The 26,802-nt window shown below is 52.8% G+C and overlaps 1 protein-coding gene across 2 annotated transcripts in view; it reads left to right on the top strand.

The window, feature by feature from the left end:
* Positions 1-1,173: 1,173 nt before the first annotated feature.
* eno4 (enolase 4) overlaps positions 1,174-26,802 on the top strand; it is a 112,066-nt gene continuing 86,437 nt past the window's right edge. Inside the window, exons 1-2 of one of the 2 annotated variants that reach the window (XM_038773716.1) lie at positions 1,174-1,268; positions 1,461-1,665. In XM_038773716.1, the coding sequence (XP_038629644.1) occupies positions 1,489-1,665 (177 nt within the window). In that variant the 5' untranslated portion in view covers positions 1,174-1,268; positions 1,461-1,488. Of the gene's footprint in view, positions 1,269-1,347; positions 1,666-26,802 lie in introns of those variants that run through there. The other variant, XM_038773717.1, reaches the window with a different exon arrangement.

The raw sequence follows: 26,802 nt of genomic DNA, 5'->3' as shown, positions 1-26,802 counted from the left end.
TCACACATTGTACAACACAAACAGTTGTATAAAGATTTGTCCTGCTTGGACCCAGCAAAGTTTAAAACTATTGCAGAGAAGGACCTTGAAGATGAAGCATTGGAAGGTATTATTAAGCTGTTTCCACAAATCAGCAAAGATCAAGTAATATTGGAATTGTTTTCTTTTGCTTCAAACTTTGATGTATTAAAGCTATTACTTAATGATGGTGAGAATATGGATTCCAGTTCCAACAATTGTAAAATTTGCAGCACTTGCCCATCGTGTGTACTAAAAATTCTGGCATCCAACAGACTTCATGACAAGGCATATGATAATCTTTATGAACTTTATAAAGTCATCTGCACACTATCAGTTACTCAAGTCCAATGTGAGAGGACATTTTCAAAGCTAAAGATCATAAAGACAAGGTTAAGAAATTCGCTGTCTGAGGAGAATTTGGAATCATACATGTTGCTATCCATTGAAAAGGAATTGTTAGATGAATTGGATGCAGAAGCAATTATTGGCAGATTCGCACAATCATCTAGCGAACACAAACGATTGCTCTTAATATAGTGGACTACATGCAATGCTCTATTGTGCTTTTGAACGATCTGTTAATGTGTAAATTGTGCAGTAAACTATTTAAAAATATCAACCAATTACTTAAAAAAAATGTTTAAATTAAAAATTAAATTATAACATTGTATTTACATTTGGTATCTACTGCCAGTAATATGTACAGTACATGTACACTGTAATTACTAAGAAATACACATTTTTTCCACAAAAATTTTAATTGTACCCTTTTTTCCATATGTATTTTTTGAAAATGTTATTTATTCGTTATGAAAATTAAATGATAGCATTGTAGTTGTGGGTGGGCCCTTTGTCTCCCGGCAACCAATATTTTTAGACCCAGTCCGCCACTGGGTGCAGCCAGCACAGTTTTAAAAACAATCGATTATGTTTCAGGAACTTTTATGCTGTAGAACGAACACAAAATGTTTCGCACAGTTAGTTAGTTAGTTGCAGTCAGGTGCAATCTGTAAATAGGCATTTTATGCACAGCAATGAAACAAATGAGCCATTGACGGTTTTGGGTTTATGTGTTGACTGAGCATTGGCCAAAGAACAGGGAGAACCAGAAGTGTCAAGGCCAGAAAAAGGCCCCCTCAAATGTGTATTAAAGGAAGAGCTCACCATCGACAGCCGACGTCCCCGGTCGGTTTGCCGCCGCCGCCGCCACAGCCACACCTGGTGCTCCAGGTGAATCAACTCGACAGGTGGAGCTCAAGCGGAGCCCATGACGTCACGCCCAGCCGCGCGACCAGACGTCGCCTAGCAACGGCGAAGGAAGCGCCAGGCTGATTCCCCCGAACAGCGGTTTATTAAAACTTTACCACCGGCGGCGACCATTTTCTTTGGTGTGTGTTTTGAAAGGGAAACTTTAAGTTTTTTTTTGTCTTGTTTTGAAGTAACACCGAGAGACCGAGCGGTGAAGGGATGTCTGATGGCCGGGTGCCCAGCAGTAACGGTCGCAGCACCCAGCAGGCTCGCGACTTCCACCAGCTCAAGCAGCGCGCGGTCGAGTACTACAGGGCCAACTCGGTGCCACAAAGGATGCAGGAAGTGCTCAACACCATGTTTTATGACAACCCCGACGATGTTTACGGGCACCTGGTGGGTATTTAACTAATGTGCTGTGCTGTAAGGAGGGTAGTAAAAATGCAGAGCCTCGATTAGCGGGTTGAAAGACCGGCAGAAACCAATCTGCGGATAAATGCGCAGGGCAAAAAGAGTTTCCACCACTTGCTTGATGACTCTGCACTTTTCTTTTTGTTTCGACCTACTTGGGCAAATGTCGACACAGGTTGGCAGGAGTCTGTGGTGCTCTTTGTGTTGAATATTTCGGGATGGTTGGCGTAGAGTTCACAGACACCACAAAATAGCTTTAACTTAAAAAACGCTATAAATTTATTGTCACTAGTAACTTGGATTGGTCAGGGAGGCATGGTAGCACAGTGGGTAGCACAGTTGCTTCACAGCTCCAGGGTCCCAAGTTCGATTCCAGGCTTGGGTCTCTGTGCGGAGTCTGCCCGTTCTCTCCGCTTCTGCCTGGGTTTCCTCCGGCTTCCTCCCACAGTCCAAAGATGTGCAGGTTAGGTGGATTGGCAAGCTAAATTGCCCTTAGGTTAGGTGGGGTTACTGGGTTACGGGGATAGGGTGGAGATGTGGTCTTAAGATTCTTACTCTTTCCGCGAGCCGGTGCAGGCTCGATGGGCTGAGTGGCCTCCTGCTGCACTGACTCCGTGACACATACTCCTTAAGAATACACAGTTGATTAATAACATTTAACTACACTCATCTACAGCTAATCTCACTACTGGTTTATACTATGATCTGCACACACTTACACTCTCTGCTCTTCTGACCGTTGCTAGCTAACTCCTTCCCCTCACTGCCTTATATAGTTGTAACTGTAGCTCCCTCCAATGGCTACTCTCAACACTACATTAACCCTTGCAGTGCTGATAGTTGTGATAAGACCACATCCCCTTTCTTTGTAAAATAAAATTATTATAACATTGATTGTGATATTTTCTTTAACCATTACATTTCAGGTGTAACTCTGACTATTAGCTAGTAACTATTATAAACTCTCTATAATCCTGTACATTAATTTGTAAATAACTGTCACATCACTTAGATGAGCCAGTATTTCATTATACATTCATCACACATTTAAGTCTCTCTGGCAGTCTTCTTCTTGAGATCTTCTTAATGGAATGTTCAAGGTATTCGATTGCTCTGCCACATCTTCTTCCTGTGTCTGTGTGAAGTAAGGATTTGGAAAGGCAAGGTCCCTGAATAAGTTATCAGGTGGTTCAACATTTGAAAGCTGAGGTTGAACTTTATGCTTGACACGCAGCAATGCTCGTCTGTTTCTCCTGAACAGTGATCCCTGGTCAGTTTTGACTAAGTATGATCGTGGTGCTACTTGTTTCAGAACTTTTGCAACATGTTGCCATCCTCCTTCTGAATTTGTACGAAGTCACCTTCTCAAAGTTCAGACAGAGGTTTAGTTTGTTTATCATAGTCCTCTTTTTTGCTTTTTTTGCGTTGCTGTGATGCGTCCACGTATATCTTTATTATCCATTTCAGGAATGGTGATCTCGGGTAATGTGGTTCTGAGTCATCTACCCATTAACATTTGAGCAGGCCATAGATCAGTTGACAACAGTGTTGCTCTGTACGTTAACAACGCCAATGATATATCTTGACCATCGTCACTCGTTTTGTGGAATAACCTCTTTATTATCCCTACTCCTTTCTCTGCTTTTCCATTAGACTGAGGATAACATGGGCTGGAAGTAATATGATTGAAATTATATTGCTCTGCAAACCATGTCCACTCCCAACTACCCGGGGAGGGAAAAGGGGAGGGAAAAGGGGAGGGAGAAGGGGGGGGGCCGACAATGACTATGTTTGTTTATTTAATTTTAATATTTTTTAAGTTCTTTTGTTGTTCATTAGGGTTGGGGGGGTGGGGGGATGTGATACATGCGCCGATACGGTCTGGGGGTGTCACAGTTATTATGGGTTATTTTGTTGCATTTCATGGTTTGTCGTTATGTTTTATATTTTCTGTAAAAAATTCCAATAAAAATTATATTTAAAAAAAAAGAAACACGGACCATTGTCAGAGACAACGTTAAGAGGTATCCCATAGCATGCCTTTATCACGGATCTGGCAGTTGAATCATTCAACATCATAACCTCTGGATAGTTGGAGTAATAGTCTATGACTATCAGATGGTCATGACCCTGGAAATAGAATAAATCCATGCCCACTTTGTTCCATGGCCTGGTAATAATTTCCATCTGTTGCATTGTTTCTTTGCTCTCTGCTGGCTGATGCATCTGGCAAATTGTACATGCTCCAACATATTGGTCGATATTTCAGTTTATTCCCGGCCAATACACTGACTGTCTGGCTCTCCTACGACACTTTCCGATACCTTGATGACCCTCGTGAATCTGCTGCAGAATCCCGAAACATAAACTGGCAGAATCACTATTCTATCTCCCTTGAGCAGGAAACCAGCTACTGTAGAAAGATCATCTCTTATATCTCAAAAGGCAGATGGCCATCCAGTAGGCCATCCTTCTTTTAGGTATTGTTTCACCTTCTGGAGTATCAAATCCTTTTCAGTTACGGCTTTGATTGTCAGTTTGTGGTCAGATACTGGTAGTATCTCAGTAAAGAAACAAGCTTGAGATTCCACTATTTGGACTATCTCGGGTTCTGATGTTTTAGCATCAGTGGTTGTCCTGAATTCTGTTGTGTCAGCATCAGTGGTAGCTTTGGAGAGGTCCTTCACAACACCTAAGTCTTCCCTTGACTCTTCATCTTGGTCAGCTGAAGTCCTGGTTGAGTGAATCCTTTCAACTTGCTGCAATCTTTCACAAATCCACTCCAATTAATGATGATTTCTCACCCTCTACCACTTCAAAGTTGATGGGTATCTTAATGTTCCCATTCATTACAACAAGACAGCAGGACCCTCTTGTGACTATTGTGTTACCATTGTAATTTTGTAAAAATTCTTTTTATTGGATTTTTGTTTTTTTGTACAGAGTATATTTCACCGTTATGTACACAGGATATGATATATCTATATACATGTAAGTAGGCATCCGTTTGTGCCGGCGAGGCACTTCCGGAGGGCAATCCTCAAGTGGGTCTGATGTCAGTGTTGCCCCTCGTTTCTCCCGGTTGGATTTCGCCGCCGTTGTCTTCTCGTGCATGCTGCCGCTTCAGCCGGCCCTCCCGTCCTCCGCCTGTGTTCTCCTTTTTCTCTGTTCCTCTGGATGTCAGGTTGGTTAACGTTTCCCTGCCTCCCCCGCCCCCAGTGGTTCGCCTTTCCTTCCTCTTAGAGTGAGTTGATGTCATCCCCCCCCCCCCCCCCCCCCCCCCTCACCCCATGGTTCGCCTTTCCTCCCTCTTAGAGTGAGTTGTCGTCGTCCCCTCTCATTCTATCTCACCCTCTCATGCTTTGGCTGCTTTCCCCTGGTTCCTGACTACCTGGCTATTCTTCTCCTTGATTGTTGGCCACAGACAAGTCCAGGAACAACCGGGTGAATGGCTCCCATGTTCTGTGGAAGCCGTAGTCTGACCCTCGGATGGCGAATTTAATTTTCTCCATTTGGAGGGATTCCGAGAGGTCGCGCCCACATGTTCTGGTCTTGCCCCAAACATGTGGAGTACTGGACTGCCTTCTTTGAGGCAATGTCCAAAGTGGTGGGGGGGGGGGGGGGGGGGGGAGAGAGTGGAGCCATGTCCGAAAGTGGTGGTATTTGGGGTTTCAGACCAGCCAGATCCTGGGGAGGAGGGCGGACACCCTTGCCTTTGCCTCCCTGATCGCCCGCCGTAGAATCCTGTTCGGCTGCCGGTCAGCAGCACCACCTAAAGCTGCAGACCGTTGTAATCTTTGAGCCTACAGGTGGATTACTTTATTGGTGCTTTGTCAAAAGCTTGCATTAAAGATCGTTCAGTAATAATATTTTCATACGCTCCTGTGTCAGTTTTAAATGGTATTAGTTTTCAATTTATTTCTAATGAGACAGTCCACACCCTAATTATCTTCAAGAGCTCTTGTACTGATCTTCCATTTCGATCCAGTAAGTTAATCCTAGTGATTGCTTCTATCATGAAAGTATCCGAAAGTGAATATGGTGGGCAATCTTCCCTGTCCGTTATGATGTTGGATTTTCTTCTTCACTCTGTGCACTTTGGATCCATCTGAAATCACTGCAGGACTTTTAAAAATTTGGTTACTGGAACAGTTGCTGATAAACGATACTGCGCTGCAAAGTTTGCAACAATTGGAACATTGTTTGCCTTTTGCTGGACAATTTTTTAAACTGTGGGCATGTCCATAGCATGTGCATGCCGTCATGCCCATGGCATCACTTTCAAAATGGCCACCGGCAGTTTTCTTTGCTGCGACACAGCATTAATGGCATCAGCCACATTTCCCGATTTTGCGCACTTTTCTTTTGCCACAAGCTCTGCATATACACTCGATGCCTGTTCACTGGCCTTGCACATATTAATCACGTCTTCAAGCGGTAAAACTGGTTGTCTTAGCATTTTCTCGCGCAAATGTTCGTCATTTATCCCGAACACACTGTGATCGCGCAGAATAGAATCGGAGGTGAAGGAAAACAGAACTGCGCTCGCAACTTTATAACTGCGATGAAGAAATCCACTGACTCCCCTCTTAACTGCAGCCATTTTCTTAACATGTAGCACTCACAGAATTTTTCAGGACGCAGGGTGCTCTTTCCAAAAGCCGGTGCAGACTAAATGGGCTGAACGGTCCCCTTCTGCATTGTAAATTCTATGAGGATCATTAATTTTTGTAGCACCATTTTGTATTTATTTTTATCCTAATCTGCACTGAATTCAAATGAATTATAACGTTCTAATGCTTACCGTCTAGACAAAATTAATAGGAGTGCTATTTTCCTTTGGTCTGAGGCATTTTCAAGCGCAGATGCAGAAAGGAAAACTTAAAGCTGCTGTTTAAAGAAAGTCCAGTTCTGGCATAGTTTACCATGTGTCTTGAAGTGGTCAGGCTTCTTGAGACCTTCCATCTTCTGATTAGTCTTCTTCATAGATTTTTTCTATTTTACAGAGTTCTGTAGCTTCTGGATTGCTTCTTCAATCTCCTAATGCTATTCTTTCCTAATCTGTTGTTTCTTAAAAGTAATGGACTCCTGGTACCATGTGGTGTTCTTTGTGTTGCTTTTTTCAGGATGGTTGGCGTAGTGTTCACAAAGACCACAACACAGCTTTAACTTAAAGAACAATATAAATTTATTAACACTGATAACTTGGATTCGACACGTACTCCTTAAGAATATATAGTTGATTAATAATTTTTAACTATACTCATCTATAGCTAATCACACTACTGTTTTAAACTATTTTTTAAAAAATATAATTTTTATTGGAATTTTTTACAGAAAATATAAAACATAACGACAAACAATGAAATGCAACAAAATAACCCATAATAACTGTAACACCCCCAGACCGTATTGACGCATGTATCACATCCCCCCCCCACCCCCCCAACCCCAATGAACAACAAAAGAACTTAAAAATAAATTAAAATTAAATAAACAAACAAACATAGTCATTGTCCGCCCCCCCCCCCTTTTCCCTCCCCCTTCCCCACTTTTCCCTCCCCAGGTTGCTGCTGCTACTGTCCCTGTACCCTATCGTTGAGCCAGAAAGTCGAGAAAAGGTTGCCACCGCCTAAAGAACCCTTGTACCGACCCTCAGGGCGAATTTGACCTCCTCTAGCTTAATGAAACCCGCCATGTCATTGATCCAGTTCTCCACGCTTGGGGGCCTCGCATCCTTCCATTGTAGCAAGATCCTTCGCCGGGCTACTAGGGACGCAAAGGCCAGCACACCAGCCTCTTTCGCCTCCTGCACTCCCGGCTTCACCCCAACCCCAAAAATCGAGAGTCCCCATCCTGGCTTGACCCTGGATCCCACCACCCTCGACACCGTCCTCGCCACCCCCTTCCAGAACTCCTCCAGTGCCGGGCATGCCCAGAACATATGGGCATGGTTCGCTGGACTCCCCGAGCACCTGACACACCTGTCTTCACCCCCAAAGAACCTACTCATCCTCGTCCGAGTCATGTGGGCTCTATGCAGCACCTTGAATTGGATGAGGCTAAGCCGCGCACATGAGGAGGAAGAATTAACCCTCTCCAGAGCATCAGCCCATGTCCCGTCTTCGATCTGTTCCCCCAGTTCCCCCTCCCACTTAGCTTTCAGCTCCTCTACTGACGCCTCCTCCGCCTCCTGCATAACCTTGTAGATATCAGATATCTTCCCCTCTCCGACCCAGACCCCCGAAAGCACCCTGTCGCTCACCCCCCTCGCGGGAAGCGAAGGGAATCCCTCCACCTGCCGCCTAGCAAATGCCTTTACCTGCAGTTACCTGAACATGTTCCCCGGGGGGAGCCCAAATCTCTCCTCCAACTCCCCCAGGCTCGCAAACCTCCCATCAATAAACAGGTCCCTCAGCTGTCTGATGCCCGCTCTATGCCAACCCTGAAATCCCCCATCCATGTTCCCCGGGACGCACCTATGGTTCCCCCTTAACGGAGCCTCCATCGAGCCCCCCACTTCTCCCCTATGTCGCCTCCACTGCCCCCAAATCTTGAGGGTAGCCGCCACCACCGGGGACTCATGGTATACCTCGTAGGAGGGAGCGGCCACGGCGCCGTTACCAGGGCCCCCAGGCTTGTACCTCCACAGGACGCCCTCTCCATCTGTTTCCATACTGCCCCCTCCCCCTCCATTACCTACTTGCGCACCATCGACACATTGGCCGCCCAATAATACCCCGAGAGATTGGGTAACACCAGCCCCCCCCCCCATCTGTACCCCGCTCCAAGAAGACCCTCTTCACCCTCGGCGTCCCATGCACCCAAACAAAGCTCATGATGCTGCTAGTCACCCTTCTAAAAAAGGCCCTAGGGATAAAGATGGGAAAACACTGAAACAGGAACAAGAACCTCGGGAGAACCGTCATTTTGATGGACTGCACTCTACCCGCCAACGATAGCGGCACCATGTCCCACCTTTTAAATTCCTCCTCCATCTGCTCCACCAGCCTGGTAAAATTAAGCTTATGGAGAGTCCCCCAACTCCTGGCCACCTGCACCCCCAGGTATCTGAAACTCTTCACTGCCAATTGCCAAGTCTCCCAATTCCCTCGTCTCCCAATTCCCTCCTCCTGATCACCCGGGTGTACTACAAATACCTCACTCTTGCCTAAATTTAACTTATAGCCCGAGAAGCCCCCAAATTCCGCTAACAGCTCCATCACCCCCGGCATTCCCCCTTCTGGATCCGCCACATACAACAGCAGGTCGTCTGCATACAGCGATACACGATGTTCCTCCCCACCCCGCACCAGACCTCTCCATCTCCCTGACTCCCTCAACGCAATAGCCAAAGGTTCAATCGCCAATGCAAAGAGCAAGGGGGACAGGGGGCACCCCTGCCTGGTCCCACGGTAGAGCCTAAAGTACTCCGATCTCCTTCCATTGGTAACTACACTCGCCATCGGAGCCGCGTAGAGCAGCCTCACCCATTTGATGAATCCCTCCCCGAATCCGAACCGCTCCAGCACCTCCCACAGGTACCCCCACTCAACTCTATCAAACGCTTTCTCCGCATCCAGCGCCACCACTATCTCCACCTCCCCCTCCACTGCCGGCATCATAATAACATTTAGCAGTCTCCGCACATTCGTGTTGAGCTGCCGTCCCTTGACAAATCCTGTCTGATCCTCGTGTATCACCCCTGGCACACAGTCCTGTATCCTGGTGGCCAGGATCTTCGCCAGCAACTTAGCGTCAACATTGAGGAGCGAGATAGGCCTGTATGATCCACACTGCAAGGGGTCCTTATCCCGCTTCAGGATCAGAGAGATCAGTGCCCGCTACATCGTCGGGGACAAAGCCCCCCCCCCCTCCCATGCCTCATTGAAGGCTCGCACCAACAGGGGGCCCACCAGATCCGCATACTTTTTATAAAATTCCACCGGGAACCCGTCCGGCCCCGGCGCCTTACCTGACTGCATTTGTCCAATCCCCCTGACTAGCTCCTCCAACTCTATCGGTGCCCCCAGCCCCTCTAGCAGCTCCTCTTGAACCCTTGGGAAACATAGCCTGTTCATGAAGCTCTCCATCCCCCCCTCCCCATCGGAGGTTCTGACCGGTACAGTTCCTCGTAGAAGTCCCTAAAGACCCCATTTACCTCTGTCCCCTTCTGCACTACATTCCCACCCCTATCCGTCACTCCACCAATTTCCCTAGCCGCATCTCGCCTGCGGAGCTGATGCGCCAACATCCTGCTCGCCTTCTCCCCATACTCATATACCGCGCCCTGCGACCTCCTCCACTGTGTCTCCGCCTTTCTGGTGGTCAACAAGTCAAATTTGGCCTGCAAACTACGCCGTTCCCCCAGCAACCCCTCCTCCGGTGCCTCCGCGTATCTCCTGTCCACATCCAGGAGCTCCCCCACCAGTCTCTCCCTCTCCTTCCTCTCCCGCCTTTCCCTATGGGCCTGGATGGAGATCAGCTCCCCCCGGATCACTGCTTTCAGAGCCTCCCAAACCATCCCCACCTTGACCTCCCCCGTGTCGTTGGTATCAAGATACCCCTCAATACTTCCCCGGACCCTTCTACACACCTCCTCATCAGCCAGCATCCCCACATCCAGGCGCTAGAGCGGGCGCTGGTCCCGCGCCTCCCCCATCTCCAGATCAACCCAGTGCGGAGCATGGTCTGAAATCGCTATGGCCGAATACTCTGCATCCTGCACCTTCGGAATCAATCCCCTGCTCAGGACGAAAAAATCTATTCGGGAATAGACCCTATGGACATGGGAGAAAAAGGAATACTCCCGCGCTCTCGGCGTCCCATACCTCCAGGGATCCACCCCTCCCATCTGGTTCATAAACCCCCTCAGCACTTTGGCCGCCGCCGGTCTCCTACCCGTCCTTGAACTGGACCGGTCCAGTGGGGGATCCAGCACTGTGTTAAAGTCTCCCCCATGATCAGGCCCCCCCGCCTCCAGGTCCGGAATGCGGCCCAACAAGCGCCTCATGAAGCCGGCATCATCCCAATTCGGGGCATATACATTAACCAGCGCCCTCTCCCTGCAGCCTACCCTTCACCATAATATATCTGCCCTCCTTGTCCGACACCACCTCAGCCGCCTTGAACGCCACCCTCTTCCCCACCAGAATCACCACCCCCCGGTTCTTCGCCTCCAATCCTGAGTGAAAAACCTGCCCCACCTGGTCCGCCACCTTCAAGTGGGCCTCCTGGAGCATAGCCACGTCCGCCTTCAGCCCCTTCAGATGAGAAAATACCCTAGTTCTCTTAACCGGCCCATTCAGCCCCCTCACTTTCCAGGTAATCAGCCGGATCAGAGGGCAACCTGCCCCTCTTCCCCCGCCGGCTAGCCATAGCTTATCGACTGCTCGCCCCAGGCCAGCTTGCCCCGCCTGACCCGTTCCCCATGGCGATAACGCCTCTCCTCTACCCCCCGGCCCACACCAGCTCCTTCCTGGCCATTCCCGCAGCAACCCAGTATCCCCCCCCCCCCCCCCCACCCACCCCCCCAGGCTAGGACCCCTCCTAGCCGCGACGCACCCTCCATGGTACTTCCGTGAGTCAGCTGACTTCTGCTGACCCGGCAGCTCCCGCCAAAACCCATCTCCTCCCGGCATGGGGTCATCCCCCTCTTGCCACACCTCCTTGGCACCGCTTCAACGGGGGAAAGAAAACCAGTGAAGGCCACGCCCCCACCTCCAGCTCCGCCCCCCCCGCCCCGCAGCGCGGACATCCAGAGGAAAGCCCGCGCTTTCACACTGCCACACCCCGCCCTTCTGACGCAGCTCCTCAAAATCCAGTTTCACCCCAACCCCCAGCCCCGTACAGAAGAGAACATATAAAGCACATACTCCCAACGTTCCCCACATACCCCACACCCATAACCAACAGACAAACCCACCCGGAAACAGAGCAAAAAGAATACCAGCATAAAAATAACACCTGTCAAAATTGAAGAACAGCAACAGCGAAAACAGCAACGGCCATAGTGTGTCCCCAGACCCTAGTTCGAGTCCAGCTTCTCCGCCTGTACAAAGGCCCACGCCTCCTCCGGGGACTCGAAGTAGTGGTGCCGGTAGGCATGAAGCACCGCCTTCGTCCGGTTGAACCCGGCCTGCCGCTTTGCCACCTCCGCACTCCAGTCCTGGTAGATTCACACCACCGAATTCTCCCACTTGCTGCTCCTCTCTTTCTTGGCCCAGCGCAGCACACACTCCCGGTCACTAAATCGATGGAACCGCACCAGCACCGCCCGCGGGGGTTCATTTGCCTTAGGCCTCCTGGCCAGCACTCTGTGAGCTCCCTCAAGCTCCAGGGGCAAATGGAAGGACCCCGCTCCTATCAACGAGCTCAACATCGTGGTCACGTACGTCGGGAGATCCGACCCCTCCAGCCCCTCCGCCAGGCCCAGGATCCTCAAATTCTTTCGCCTCGTGCGAACGTCCAGCTCCTCCAAGCGGTCTTGCCACTTTTTGTGAAGTGCCTCGTGCAACTCCACGTTCCCCACAAGGACCACAGCCTCCTCCTTCCGCTCAGCGGCCTGCTGCTGCAACTCCCGAATAGACACTTCCTGGGCCGCCTGTGTCCCAAGCAGCTTGTTGGTAGTCGCATTCAGGGAGTCCAGCAACTCAGCCTTCAGCTGCGCAAAACAGCGCAGAAGAGAGGCTTGCTGCTCCTGCGCCCACTTCCACCAGTCCTCGGGTGTTCCGCCGGCCGCCATTTTGTCTTTCTTCCCCTGCTTTTCTTGGGGAGCTGCTGCCCCACTCCGGGTGAGCACCATAAATTATGGGGAATGCTCCTCTAGACACCTTCCCCCACTGGGATTCGTCGGGACAGCGTCGACTGCTGCTAGAATTCAGCTTTCATAAAGGCCCTCAAGTCAGCTTGAAGTCTGAGCTGGCCCTTCCCCCGCCTGCCTGCTTGTAGAGGCTTTTTTCGGCTGCTGCTTCAGCCCAATCTTGGCCTTTTTCTGAGGGTCTGATAACCAAGAAACATACTATTCCTGGGGGAAAGTACTCCACGAACATTCACCTACACCTTTTCATCGAAATTCCAACCCATGCCACCCAAAAAGGAGCTCTTTTCTGTAACCTTGGGCAGGAGCTGCCTCTGTGTGCTCACTCACTCCATGATGCACACCGGAAGTCACTGTTTTAAACTATGATCTGCACATACTGATACTATCTGCTCTTCTGGCCTTCACTAGCTAACTTCTGCATACACTCTAACCTCCACAAGGCTTAGCATCACTGCCTTGTATAGTTGTAACTGTAGCTCCCTCCAGTGGCTGCTCTCGACACTACATTAACCCTCGCAGTGCTGGTAGTTATAATACCACAGAGTCCACGTTGAATGTTATGTTTGGGGCTGCTTCCAGGATTTAGCTCTCTCTCAGCGCCGAGTATTGATAAGGTTCCTGCTGCTTCCCCCCCCCCCCAATTAGGACCAGGTTTTAAGTTTCAGGAATGGCTGGCACTGTGGGAGAATCCTAACCAACCTCATGCACAGAGATAGGTTACCTTGTGTGCAATTGAGTAGTTGGGCTGCACCGGAGTGCTGCTTTAGGCTGTATTTACAATGCTTAAGCTGGAGTTTGGTGAGTGAGTGAGGAATTTGGTGAAGAAGGAAAGAGGTGCTCTTGTCATTCCATCTTGCCTCAGCCTCCAGTACCTGGCTATTACTTTGCTGATTGGTGAGTAACTGGTAAATTATTCTATTTATTCAAATTTTTAATCTTACAGTACGGCAGGTCAGCTTGGGCGAGTGAAATGTGTATTCTGCTAGGAAGTCATGGACGCATCATGGGCGGGATTCTCCGAAATGGAGGCAGAGGGCGGGATTCTCCAATAATGAGGCAGAGTGTCCGCGCCATCGTGAAAGCCGTCTCATTTCACGATGGCGCAAAACGGCCGCGGGCACGATCGATTCAGGCCCCGAAAAGGGGCCAGCAGTGGGGCGGCAAGAAACGCAGTGGGCGTGGTGCCAGAGCGACGTCGTCATTGGGCGATGCCCAGCTGACGCCGCATCATTTAAAGTGCGCGATCCGCGCACAGGACCCGAACGATCTAGATGGCTGAGCCCCGTCGTGCCGCTCCCAGGCTCCGGTACAGTGATCTGGACACGCTGCTGGATGCCATAAAAGAGCGCAGGGCCACCTTGTGCCCAATACCTGGGCACCGGCATCCAGCCAGCACTGTGAGACGCAGCTGGCGTGAGGTGGGCACAGCATTTAGCGCTGTGGGGCACACTCCCCCCGGTCTGGAGACCAGTGCCACAAGAAGCTCCACGACCGCACAGTGGCTGCCAAGATGAGTACCCCCGGTCCACACCCACCCCTCCCTCCCCCCCCCACTGCCCACGTGGGGGGGTTGGGGACATCACATTGTACCCGACCCACATGGGCAACACATCTCCCTGAGCTGCCATGGCGTGATGCCCAGGGTCCTCCACCCAATCATAATGTTGACTACATCTGCGCGTCTTGATGCTGACCGCCTAACTCTTTCCCCCCCGCAAGACAAGACTGCTCACAGCCTTTGTGAGCCTTAAAAACCCAGAGGGGGATCACCTGTGCTGCACCCTCTCACCGTCCATGAGCAGAGGGCTCTGGACCTCGCTGGGGTAGCCGCCACCTGGGAGGTAGCGCTATGCCAGGTCGGAGGCGCAGGAACAAGTAAGATTCCCCTGCCTGGCTACACCCCCTGAGCCCATCACCTCCCCAACCCCCCTCACATTGCACCCCATACAACTGCCCCCAAGGCCCCCCTTTTAGCCCATCCCGCGACACACACACACACACACCCACCCCCTAACCCCCCATGATCCTCCCTCCCCCCCCCCCCCCCGACACTCCATCCCTCACAATGCCCCCTCCACCCTCTCACACCCAACTCCGAGTGTCGAACGATACATGCCTCATTGTCCTCCCCATGGCCAGGAGCCGATCGTCCAGGGACATCGCAGAGAAGCCACCACCGTCTAGCTGCAAACACATCCGCCCCCACGGATGCACAGCAGATGGGGGAAGGAAGACTGAAAGGAGGGCCCTCCTCTGAGGCTGTGGCACTGGAGGGGGCCGCACAGGGGACAGACAGACACGACAGGGATGAAGACAGGACCGACATTGAGGACACTGATGGCCGTGAGTCGGACGAGGAGAGGGCTGTGAGCCAGTACAGTGACTGAGAGAGGACGGGGACTCTGGACAGTGACGCACAGAGGTTGGCCAGACAGTCGACGAACACACCGGACACGGCACCTAACATGGACCGCAGACTAGTAGCGTCAGTCCAAGGATCGACCCAGGAAACCCCAGACCTGGGGACAGATCGAGTTTGCGGCACTGCTGTCGCCCACGACATACACCATCGCAGATGCATTCAACCTCAGTTGGGCACATAAGTGATGAGGCTTCGGGATCACTGACTGGTGCGCACCACACAGCCGAACCAGTACAGCAGGTGGAGGTAGGAGCACCGAGGGGCTGGACGGTCAGAGGGCAGCCCAGGCCCAGTACACAGCGGCCGCCTAGACAGCTCCTGGGTTCCTGGACTTACTAGACCCACCATAAGACCCAATGCATTTGGAAACCCTGGGAGTGGACAACGGGATGACGGCTGTCTTCCAGCATCTGCAGACGCATTTGGAGGAGTCCATCCGCGTCCACGAGCAGGGAGTGGTGCCAGTCATGGCTGCCACCCAGGCCGACACCGCACGGGTGGCGTCCGTGGTGGAGGCAATGGGTCAGCGGTTTTTGCCATGGGTCAGGTTCTGCAAGGCGTGGGGCTTGATGTGCACGTGTCAACCGTGGCTCAGGACAGGGCTGCTCTCTCACAGGCAGCCATACACCAGAGCCAACTGGATATTGCCATCGCGCTCCGGGGTCTGGCCGAGTCTCAGCAGGCCATGGCCCTGTCCCAGCAGGCCATCGCTGAGAGCATCGGCGGCCTTGCCCACGTGCTGGATGGCGTTGCAAAATCCCAGCGGGAAGTTGCGCAGTCCCTGACTGGGATTGCGCACTCCCTGAGCTCCATCACTGGGAACATTCAAACCCTGGTCGATTCCACAGCGGGCCTCCAGGACTGGCAGCGCCAGGTGTTGGTGGTGCCATGGCGCATGTCTCCGCGGGCACCACCGTCCCACCGTCGCTGGTTTTAAAGCAGACCAAGCAGGCCAGCAGCATGGCTCGATTCCCATACCAGCCTCCCCGGACAGGCGCCGGAATGTGGCGACTAGGGGCTTTTCACAGTAACTTCATTGAAGCCTACTCGTGACCATAAGCGATTTTCATTTCATTTCATTTCCATAGTGAGGCCCGGGGGCCACCGGGCTCCCCGAGGGAGGAGGAGGTTCTGGTGTCCATCCCAGTTACTCCAACAAGGGAGGTCCCGGAACACTCGGATTCCCCCCATTCAATCCCTGGTGCATCTGGTGGGCAGCGGGCAGAGCATGGTGGCACCACACCATCAAGCACGCCCGCCAAGCAGCCTGGCCCATCCAAGCTGGGTTGCCCCAGGAAACGGACGCTGAAGGGGACCAACGTCGCAGGGCAGGAGTCTCAGCAGTCTGCCTCCATTCCTGCTGTACCCGTCTGGGGATACACTAAGACATAGTGGTAGGGCCCGTAAGGCCAAGAAGTTAGACACGTAGTAAGTTGGCACATGTGCAGGGCACAGCTTAGTTGGAGGGGCTAGGGCACTTGTATGAGAATATCACGATTAAATTCACTGTTACACCAAACCTAGATGCCTCTGTGCTATGTCCGGTGCCTGAGGGGTCGTGAGGGGAACCGAGTGGCGCTGGGGTGGAAGGTCTGTACAACAGTGAGACCGGTGTGTGTTTCTCACCCCCCCCACCGCCCAAACACTCCGTCGCCCTCAGCACACTAACGTCAGCTGCCCCACATGGCCATGTGGTGGGTTGTCCGTGACGCATACAGGGATCACCGAGGTGGAGGGTTTAGCTATGGCCATGAGTCAGGCATTGTCTAGTGATCCAGAGCTCACAGCTCATCGCAGAGCGGATTGTCATTATTCAGCATGGCACTAATCATATCCGCTGACACAAGCAACTGTGTTTAAAAACATTCACGATGTGCCGCAGGTGTAATGTGGTGTGAAAGTGGTGGTGTGGGCGGTAGGGTTGTGCGATGATGCGGGAAGTGGGGGGTGCTGGGTGGTGCGGTTCTGCGTGATACATGGTGTAAGTGCCTTGATCAGTGATGCCCTCCCCCTAGTTAGTGAAACGTGCGGCGATCAACTCCTTGCATGCTCGCTCTCCTAGCCGGTGTCATCGTGCGGCCTCCCGGCCATATCCCGCCACCAGGTCGTGTCTGGAGGTCTGTGGCCTCCGTATAGGCGTTATCAGCCACAACTGCAACGGGTAACCCCATGTCCCGTACATTGCACTCCCGCTCTCCATTTTCCTCATCTGGAGAGGCGTGCCCTTCATCGTGATCCTCCCCCTCCTCCTCCTCCAGCACGTCGCTCCTCTGCTGGGCAATATTATGGAGGACACAGCAGATCACAACTATGCGGGCAACCCTATTCGAAGGGTACTGGAGGGCCCCTCCAGAGCAGTCCAGGCACCTGAAGCGGATCTTCAGCAGCTCAAAGCACCTCTCGACCACACCTCTGGTTGCATCATTGTAGCAGGTCTCCGCGTCAGTCTGTGGCCTCTGTGTAGCGCCATCAGCCACAACCGCAACGGGTAACCCCTGTTGCCCAGCAACCAGCCCCTCAGCCCGGTGGGGGTGAGGGGTGTGTCTCCCTCAAAAAGAGTGGGGATGAAAGAAAGAGCCAGTATGAAAGCATCATGCGCACTGCCAGGGTACTGGGCGCACACGTGCATTATCTTCATGCGATGGTCACAGACCACCTGCATGTTCATCGTGTAGTTCCTCTTCCTGTTCAGGAAAACATCTCAGTTATCAGAGGGTGGACGCATGCTGACGTGCACCCCATTAATCACTCCCTGGCCCATTGGCTTCCCGGCCACGGAGGCAAAACCCGCTGCCCGGTCAGCCTGGTGTGTGCAGTCCTCCGGATAATTTATGTATCTGTCGCTGATGTCATATCGAGCTTCGGTGACGCCCCGGATGCACCAGTACACCGATGCCTACGAGATTCCAGACACGTCCCCGCTTGGTGCCTGGAAGTACCCCGTGGCGAAGAAATTGAGGGCAACCGTGCCCTTAATGGTCACCGGGAAAACATGTCCTCCCCCCGTTCCATGTGGCATGGTCTCCCGACTCAATTGGTGTCTCCTCCTGCATGCCCTATGCGGAAGCTCCTGGAACGACATGCGGTCCCGGTACACTCAAGGCCGCATGGGGTGCCTCCGGCGCTTTGGCACTACCACCTGCTCCTGCTCCTCCCCCTGCGCCCCATCAGGATCCGAATCCTCATCCTCCGCATCCCCGGCGATGTGGTGTTCATTGTCACCCCCGCCTCCTCATGCACCTGTCGGGCGGGAGGGCCTGCAGCATGAGCGGCTGACACGGGGCCCTCTGCAGCCAGTACCTCAGCTGCAGCCGCCGCTCGTGAAGCTACTCTGAGCCGCCTTCGTTGGCGGCACCAAATGGCTACCTGCAGGGTAGCCGCTCCCGCCACGGTGGCAAACATAGATGTATGGTGCGCAAACATGACAACCTAGACGAATGTGGGGGGTGGTTTGGGAAGGAGAGACAACAACACGTTTAACGATGGTGCTTTGACACCTCGACAGCCAGGGCCCATGGGATACATGGGTGCCCCGGCCGCCTTGTACCGCTGCAGACACACATGCAACCTTCGCCCTCCCACAGTATCCTTCCACCGCCCAGTTATCCCCATCCCTCCTCATTGCAGCGCCACTTGCCTCGGCCCATCAGCATGACCTGCACATGGAAGCGTGTTTTCGCCACCGTTCTGCCATGGCAGACCAGCTGGCATGTCGCTCCCACAGGTAATCTCGCTCACCCTCACCACCAACCGACACCCCCAACAGCACGGTGGCATCATTTCCCCCACCCCTCCTCAATCCTCGACACCCTTCTCCCTCCTCCACCCCCTTCTCCCTCCTCCACCCCATTCTCCCTCCTCCATCCCGCCACCCCCTCCTTTCCACACCCCCCTGCTCCGTTCCCCACTCCTTCCTCCACCCCCAGCATTGCGGCATCCTTCTCCGAGAACCACCCACCCCCTCCTCCCCCCCGAGAACCCCCTCCCCGGGCATTGTGGCATCTTTCTTAGAGAACCCTCCCTCCGCGCCCCCAGCACCGGCCGTGGACGGCACTTCCTGCTGCCTACGGCGAGGCCGGCCACTCACCTCCTTCCTCCACATTGTCAGCCACCACGACTGCCTGATGACTTTATTTATCAGGGGTGAACGGCGACAGCGCGACCTGGGTTCACGCCATCAAGTCTTTGGCCCATCCAGGCCACTGAATCCGGGGTCCCGGAGAATTGCCGTACTTAGTACCTCCGTCGATTCACCGGCAGGCTCGGTGCCGACCTCGATGAAGCGTTCTCGCCGTTTGGGAGAATGGCGGAACGGCGTCGGACCGTCACAGTGGGAAAAACAATGGCACGAACGGTGATTCTACCATACGGCGTGGCATGGGAGAATCCCACCCAGAGTGTTCGCACCGTCGTGACCGCTGTTGCATTTCACAATGGCGCGAAACACGCGCGGGCGACCGATTCTGGCCCCCGCTGGGGACTTCAACGTGCCGGCCCCGACACAACGTGGTGTGGGGCTTCAGGGGCCAACCCTAACAAAATAGGGCCGGGGCTGGAGAGGCTGGCCCGCTGATCGGTGGGCCCCGATCGCTGGCGAGACCCCATCGGAGGGCCCCCCCCCACCCCCCGGTGAAGGAGCCCCCCTCCTCCCACCCTCCACAGGCCGCCCCCCCCCCAACCCTGCGTGCAGAGTTCCCTCTGGCTGCGAGCAGGTGTGGCCGGCGCCGGCGGGACTCTGCCATTTCCGTGCACTCGCTCGGCCTATCAAGGCCGGAGAATTGGCGGCCCAGCCACGGACAGCGGCCCACAAACGTGCCAGCTCAAATGGCGCCGATTCTCCGCTCCTCGGAGAAACGCGTGCCGGCCTCGGGGCGGCATGGCACCGTTGCGGCGATTCTCTGGCCCGGCGTGGGGTTCTCCGACGAGCTCATCTGCAGGAAGTGTCACCAGTTTCAGAGCTCTGGGTTTTGGAACTTGAACAATAGCTATGAATACATAGAAAACATATATACAGATACGAGGCACATTAACATTGGGCTCTTAGTAATCAGTTAACACAACCGTACTGTTTAACTGTCTGCATGTTGCCCTGTGTTATGAAAACATATCACAGCATGTTTGAGGCCACCAAGGTGTTCCCTATTGTTGTTTGCCTAGGTCGCACCCATGGGTCTTTCTTTCGCTCGGCTCTCTGATCCCTCTGCCCTACTTCCCCTGTACTCTGGGTGTTTCTCCCCGCCCCCCTTTTCCTATCCCTCCTCCCCCTCTTCTTTGTCTGTTTAATTTCCCCCTCCCCTCCCCTCCCCCCTCCATTATTGGTTGCTGGTCATGAACAGATCCTCAAACAAGTTGGTAAATTGCTTCCATGTGTTGCAGAATCTCATCTTCTGGTGGCAAATTTGATCTTTTTTAATTCTGGAGGAATTTTACTGAGTCGGTCAGCCAGTCTGCAGCCTTGGTTGGTGCTGCTGATCTGCAGATGAACCAGACCTCCTGCAGGCGATCAGGGAGGCAAAGGCTTGGACATCCGCCCTTCTCAGCGTAAAGAGCTCTGGTTGTTTTGATACCCCAAAAACTGCCACTAGTAGGCACAGCTCCACCCTCACCCCCCCCCCCCCCCCCCCCCCCCCCCCAACCTTGGACATGGCCTCAAAAAAAGGCGGTCCAGTACCTGACAAGTCTGGGACGTGACCAGAACATGTGGCTGTGGTTGGCCGAGCTTCCCTGGCACCGTTCATATTTGCCTTCCTGCTCCCAGAAGAACCCACTCATGCATGTTCTGGTTAAGTGCCCCTGTGAACTACCTTTAGCTGCGTTAGACTCAGCCCTATGCATGAGGAGGTGGAGTTCACCCTATGCTATGCTTTGATCCAGAATCCTGCCCCCTAACTCTATGCCCAACTCCTCTTCCCATTTTTCCCCTGTCTCATCCAGCGGGGCCCTTACCTCCTCTAGCAGTCGTCCATACATGTCAGCGCAGTTACCATCCCCTAGTTCGTCCAATGTTAAAAGTCTGTCCAGTAGGGTGTGTGGGGTAGCTGGGGGAACGTTGCAGAGAAAGTTCCTTAGTTGAGCTTAGCTCGTTCCCTTTTGTATGATCGAGCTTGTCCATTAATTCACCCAGAGCCGCTACTCTGCTGTTTATGTACAGGTCCCCTACCGTCAGTACCCCTTCGTCCTGTCTCCATCTTTTAAAGGAGGTGTCATTTGTTGCAGGGGTGAATTTATGGTTTTTGAAGATGGGGGCCATAGTGGACCATTGCTCCCAGATTGAAATGGTACCCGAGTTGATCTCACATCCTCAGTATGGCCAGCATCATTAGGCTTCTTGAGTACATTGCTGGGAGAAATGGGAATGGGGCCAATGCTTGGAGTGATGTGCCCATGCAGGAGGTCTCTTCCATTCCGCCTCCGGCTCTTTAAATCACCCCATACACTTTCTCTGTTAGCTGACCAGTGGTAGAATACGGGGTTTGGAAGGGTCAGGCTCCCCATATTCATTCCTCCTTTGTAGGAGGATTTTAAGGTTCCTAGGGTTGTTTCCTCCCCTGCCCCCTACACAAGCTCCCTGATTAGTTTGTCTACTTTGGTAAACAAGGCCTTGGGGATGAAGATCAGGAGGGATCTGAACAGGAAGAAGAATCTTGGCAGCACGTTCATTTTGATTGTCCGCACTCACCCTGCTAAGGACAGCAGGAGCAAGTACCACCTCCAAAGGTCTTTCTTTGCCTCTTCCACCAGACTGATAGTTTCCAGTTGTGGGCTGTCTCTATCTTCAGGTATCAGAATTTGGTTTGGGCCAGTTTGCACAGGAGCTTCTCCAGCTCCGATTTCAGGCCCGTCCCTCCTCCCCCACCCTGCGGGTTCACAGGGATGATTTCACTCTTGCTCAGGTTGAGTTTGTAACCTGAGAAGGCTCCAAACTCCCTTAGGAGTTCCATTATTCCTCCCATGCTGGCTGCCAGGTTAGAGACGCAGAGGAGCAGGTCATCTGCATAGAGTGAGTCTCCAGGCTCCCTGCGTCTCTTCTGGATGACTCTTCACCCCTTTGCTGGTCTGAGAGCAATAGCCAGTGGCTTGATTGCCAGGGCAAATAGCAACAGGGATAAAAGGCATCCCTACCTCGTGTCTCTGTGCAGCCAGAGGTATTCAGTGCTGGTAGTGTTTGTCCGTATGCTCGACATGGGAGCGCTGAATAGTAGCTTCACTCATCACTCTGCCACTAACCCAAACTGTTGCAGTACCTCCATGAGGCATTTCCATTCGACTCTGTTGAAGGCCGTCTCTGCGTTCAGGGAGGTGATCACTTCTGGTGTCTTCTCCCCAGATGGGGTCATAACCACGCTCAGCAGGCTTCTGATGTTCACTATTAGCTGTCTTCCCTTGACAAAGCACATCTGATCTTCCCCGACTATTTCAGGCATGCACCTCTTCAGTTGCCTTGCCAGAGCTTTTGCCAGGACTTTGGCGGCAGTGTTTAGGAGTGAGATAGGTCTGAATGACCCACAGTCCATCAGGTCTTTGCCATTTTCGGGATCAGCGATATCGAGGCCAGTGCCAGCATAGGCGGTGGGGTTCCCCTCGACAGCGCGTCATTGAACATCCCCCACAGTTGCAGGTCCAGTGCTGCCGCAGATTTTTTATAGAACCTCACATCCACGTAGCGTGGTGCATGGTCGAAGATTACTATTGTGGAGTATTCTGCCCCTACCACACCACTAAAAAGAAGTCAATATGGAGATATACTTGGGTGAACTTGGGAGAGGAAGGCATACTGCTTCTCCCTCAGATGGTGAACCTCCATGGGTCCAGCCATCCACTCCTCCACTCCCCCCCCCCCCCCCCCCCCCCCCCCCCCATCTGCTCCATAAAGGTGTTCAGTTCTTTGCCATCGCCGATTGTTTCCCTGATTGGGGCTGGGTTTGTCTGTCATTGGGTCCTGTACATAGTTGAAGTCTCCCCCCATGATGAGTTGGTGGGAGTCTAAGTCGGGGATCTCCGCCATGGTTTTTTATAGCGAAATCTGTGTCGTCCCAGTTAGGGGCGTATATATTTACAAGTACCACTGATGCTCCTTCCAGGGCACCACTAACCATTATGTAGTTTTCCCTGGGGTCTTTCACTGTGTTTGTCACTGTCCTTTTGCAAAACATAATGGTCACGCCCCTCGCCCTCGTACTGAAGCACACTTGGTACATCTGTCCTATCCAGCTCTTCCTTACCCTCAGTCGGTCCTTCTCCCTCAGGTGTGTCTCCTGAAGGAACACGATGGGCGTGATTCAGTTGCCTCGTTGTGCTTGAGCAACTGCATGACAAGGCCGGTGAATAGCGGGAGAGGCCAAAAACTTGACCTGAACTGGACGCCACACCATTTGCGATGCAACCGGTCCGCTCCCCCAGGCGAAACCCTTCCCACAGGCAAAATCGGGATCCCGTCGTAGCGTGGCGAGAAACCAATAATCACCATTTAAGCCAGTAATTTTCAAACCCAGAGTCGTGACCCGCAGATGGATCGTGGGGCCATGCATCGCGGCGTTCTAGATTGTGGGAACCAGTGCCCAACGCCCCCCCCCCCCACCAGCTTTAAAACTGGCCGCCGCAACCAACTTTCAGAATTGCCGGCCTTTCCGTACATGTGTGCTCCCTCAGCAGTGTGCAAGCCCGGAGCCCAGCGGAGCAACGCACTGACCCAGGAGCAGGGTTTTTTAAAAAATCGCTGGAGTCTTCCTACCTGGAGCAATGGCAGAGAGAAGGTCATGCACCCCGAACACTGTTTAGGGTATGAGAGAGATTCCTCCATTTTGCAGCTGCCAGCAGTGCTGGTGTGAACTCCACGGCCACTGATGAATAACCTATGAAGAAGAAGCTGAAAACAGGAACTCAGCAGCATAAAGATGATGACTTTAGATGTGAGTTTATTAATTGTTCCACTGCAAATCAGGATTCGGTGTTCGTGTGTGTTGTATGCAAGGAGGCACTGGCAAATGGAAGTTTCAAACCCACAAAACTTCAACGACATTTGAACACTGAGCATGGTGCGTTTTAGGACAAAACTCTTGATTCTTTTCAATGGTACAGTGAGATTTTAAATCAGCAGCTGAAGTCATTATCAGAAATGTAATATTGAATAACAAAGCAAGTGTAATCGTGAGGACCAAGACTAGCTTTCGGAGCTTAGCTCCTTCATCAGGTGGGCTAGCTTCTCTGGACCTAGACAGTAGGAATATTACCTTATTGGAGGGGACTAAAGTCTGCAGCCTGGCCTGCCTCTACAGATGTGTTTAGATCCTGTGAGCCGAGTGTCAGTTGTCCCTGCTGTTCTACATTTAGGTGGGTGAATGTAATGTCCAATTTCACTATTATTTATGTGTTTCCTAGCCAGACAATAAAGGTTTCAATGTGGACCTTACCCATATCTCTCTCTAATTCACCTTCACTATCCCTCACATCTTCAAGGTGTGTTGTTCTTGGAAAGACCATTGCCTTCTTGACCCCATTTTGGCTGTGATATTGTTTTATGTTGACATGATAACATCCTTTGCTTTTTCCTATGGTCTGTAGTGTCAGTTAGGTAGTTTACCTCCCCAAGCTTCTTTTGCCACTCTGTTAGAACCACTGAACTGGGCTTTTAGGGGTTCACCCAGTATTGGTAAGAGTACTAGCACATAGTTTCCTGGCTAACAGGTTAGGCCCTGGCATGCTTGTCTGCCAGGTTTTTCATAGCTGCTTGACAGATTTTAATTTTTCCTGAGCCACATTACAGGCTGTCTTGAATCACTCATGCAACAGTTATGTAGTCCAACATCTGTTCTAAGAATTTCTCCTTGATTGGTTTAAAAGGACCTCTCACGGTATCCATAAACCAGTTAAAACTAGTACAGCCGATGGACTCATCTGGTAATGAACAAAAGGAAACTTAGTCCTTTACTCAAACATGGGGGTACTCATGGCAGGATGCTCTGATCATTGTGTTTAGGGTCTGGTGGTACCATACTAGGGTCCCTGCGATTGCAGGTGATATGCTGAGGACTTCAGCTGGGTCACACCCAAGTTACCCAGGACTTCCTGGAATACTCAGGGAATGAAATTTAAGCCCTTATCTGACTGGATCTCATTGGGTGGTCCAAACTTGGTAAATAATTTAGTTAATTCCCCCAAAACAGCCTCTGGGAAGCTGATAGCCATATCCATGATGGAAAATGTATACTGGTAGCCTTCCTTTGTTTTGGACAGGGGCCCCCACACTGTCCACTGTTCACCTTTCCGAATGGTTCCCAAAAACTGGCATGGGGACCATAGGTGCAGGTTTTATTGCATGCTGGGGTTTTCCCACAACCTGGCAGGTGTGTCAGGTTCTGCAAACACTTAGGGCGAGATTCTCCGGACTCACGACGGGTCGGAGAATAGCGGGCGTCGGAAATTTTTACAGCGACGCTGTTCCGACGCCCTCCCGCTATTCTCCGAACCCCGCAAATTGTCGGAGTCGCGTTTCCCAACAAACGCCTCCTTCCCGCCCCTGACACGACCAGAATCGCCACTGAGAGCCCCCCCGCTATTCACCGGCCCGGATGGGCCGAAGTCCCGATGTCATGGCGCCCTGTTTGGACGTCGTGAAACACACCTGCTTTTTAAATTCGTCAACCAGTCGGCCTGGCTGACGACTGCTTGGAGGAGGTCAGGGCACCACTCTGCGCACCGCTCAGCGCACCGTTCAGCGCACCGCTCGAGTCTGGCCACAACGGGGAAGGCATCCCTGGGAACGGGAGGGGGTCCAGAACGGGGGCAGTGGGGGGGAGATGGGGGAGGCAGTGGGGGCGACGGGGGAGGCAGTGGAGGAGACGGAGGGGGCAGTGGGGGAGACGGGGGAGGCAGTGGGGGAGACGGGGGAGGCAGTGGGGGAGACGGGGGAGGCAGTGGGGGAGACGGAGGGGGCAGTGGGGGAGACGGGGGAGGCAGTGGGGGAGACGGGGGAGGCAGTGGGGGAGACGGAGAGGGCAGTGGGGGGCGACGGGGGGGGGGGTTAGGTAGAGAGTGAGCCGTCCAACCCCGTAACAAAATGTCTGCCATGGTGTGCAGGTGACGAGGACACGGCCGCTGGTTCCCCTGTGGCTTCCGGCCACAGGCCACTGACTCACCCGTGAGGAGGCCATAGTTTACTGGCCGTTGGATGCAGAAAGTGACCAGGGGTTAGGCTGACCGCGTGTCAGCAGCGCGACCAGGCCACCGGGACACACTGGTATCCCATGGCTGGCGGCTGCCGAGGTGTCAACTAACGTCCGTCTAACATGTCCCGTTTCTCTGCCTCCTACCACCCTTCTGTAGGTTAGCACGATGCATGGGAACAGAACGGCTATGTTCTGCGCAGTGGTTGGGGCCGCTCTACTGGATTTGGAGATGCAGCAGCATCCACACCCACAACCCGCAGTGGCTGCACGGCCAGCTGCAGCAGCAGAGGGAAGGGCCGAGGAGTTGCCAGTCGTCGAGCAGCATGGGGGGGGGAGGAGGAGGAGGAGGAAGAAGAGGAAGAGGAAGAGGAAGAGGAAGAGGAGAGAGTGAGGGTGCAGCCATGGCGTCAGAGGCGACGACCAAAGCCGAGGGTGTACCGTGTCCGGGTCTCTTTCCTAACAATGCCGGACATCACCTGCAGGAGAAGACTCCGGCTGAGTAGGCAGACGGTGATACATATCTGCGAACTCCTGTCGCACCTCGCCCCACGTGGAACGGGGGGAGGACACGCGATCCCGGTAGCCATCAAGGTGACGGTCGCTCTGAACTTCTATGCTACCGGTTCCTTCCAGTCTCCGAGCGGGGACGTCTCTGGGATCTCCCAGTCATCGGTGCACAGGTGCATCCGGGATGTGACCGACGCCCTCTATGC

This window comes from Scyliorhinus canicula, chromosome 16 (assembly GCF_902713615.1).
Source record: "Scyliorhinus canicula chromosome 16, sScyCan1.1, whole genome shotgun sequence".
In the NCBI taxonomy this organism is placed as follows: Eukaryota; Metazoa; Chordata; class Chondrichthyes; order Carcharhiniformes; family Scyliorhinidae; genus Scyliorhinus; species Scyliorhinus canicula.
Note: the sequence above shows the minus strand (reverse complement) of the source record. Positions and strands in the feature narration are given on the sequence as shown.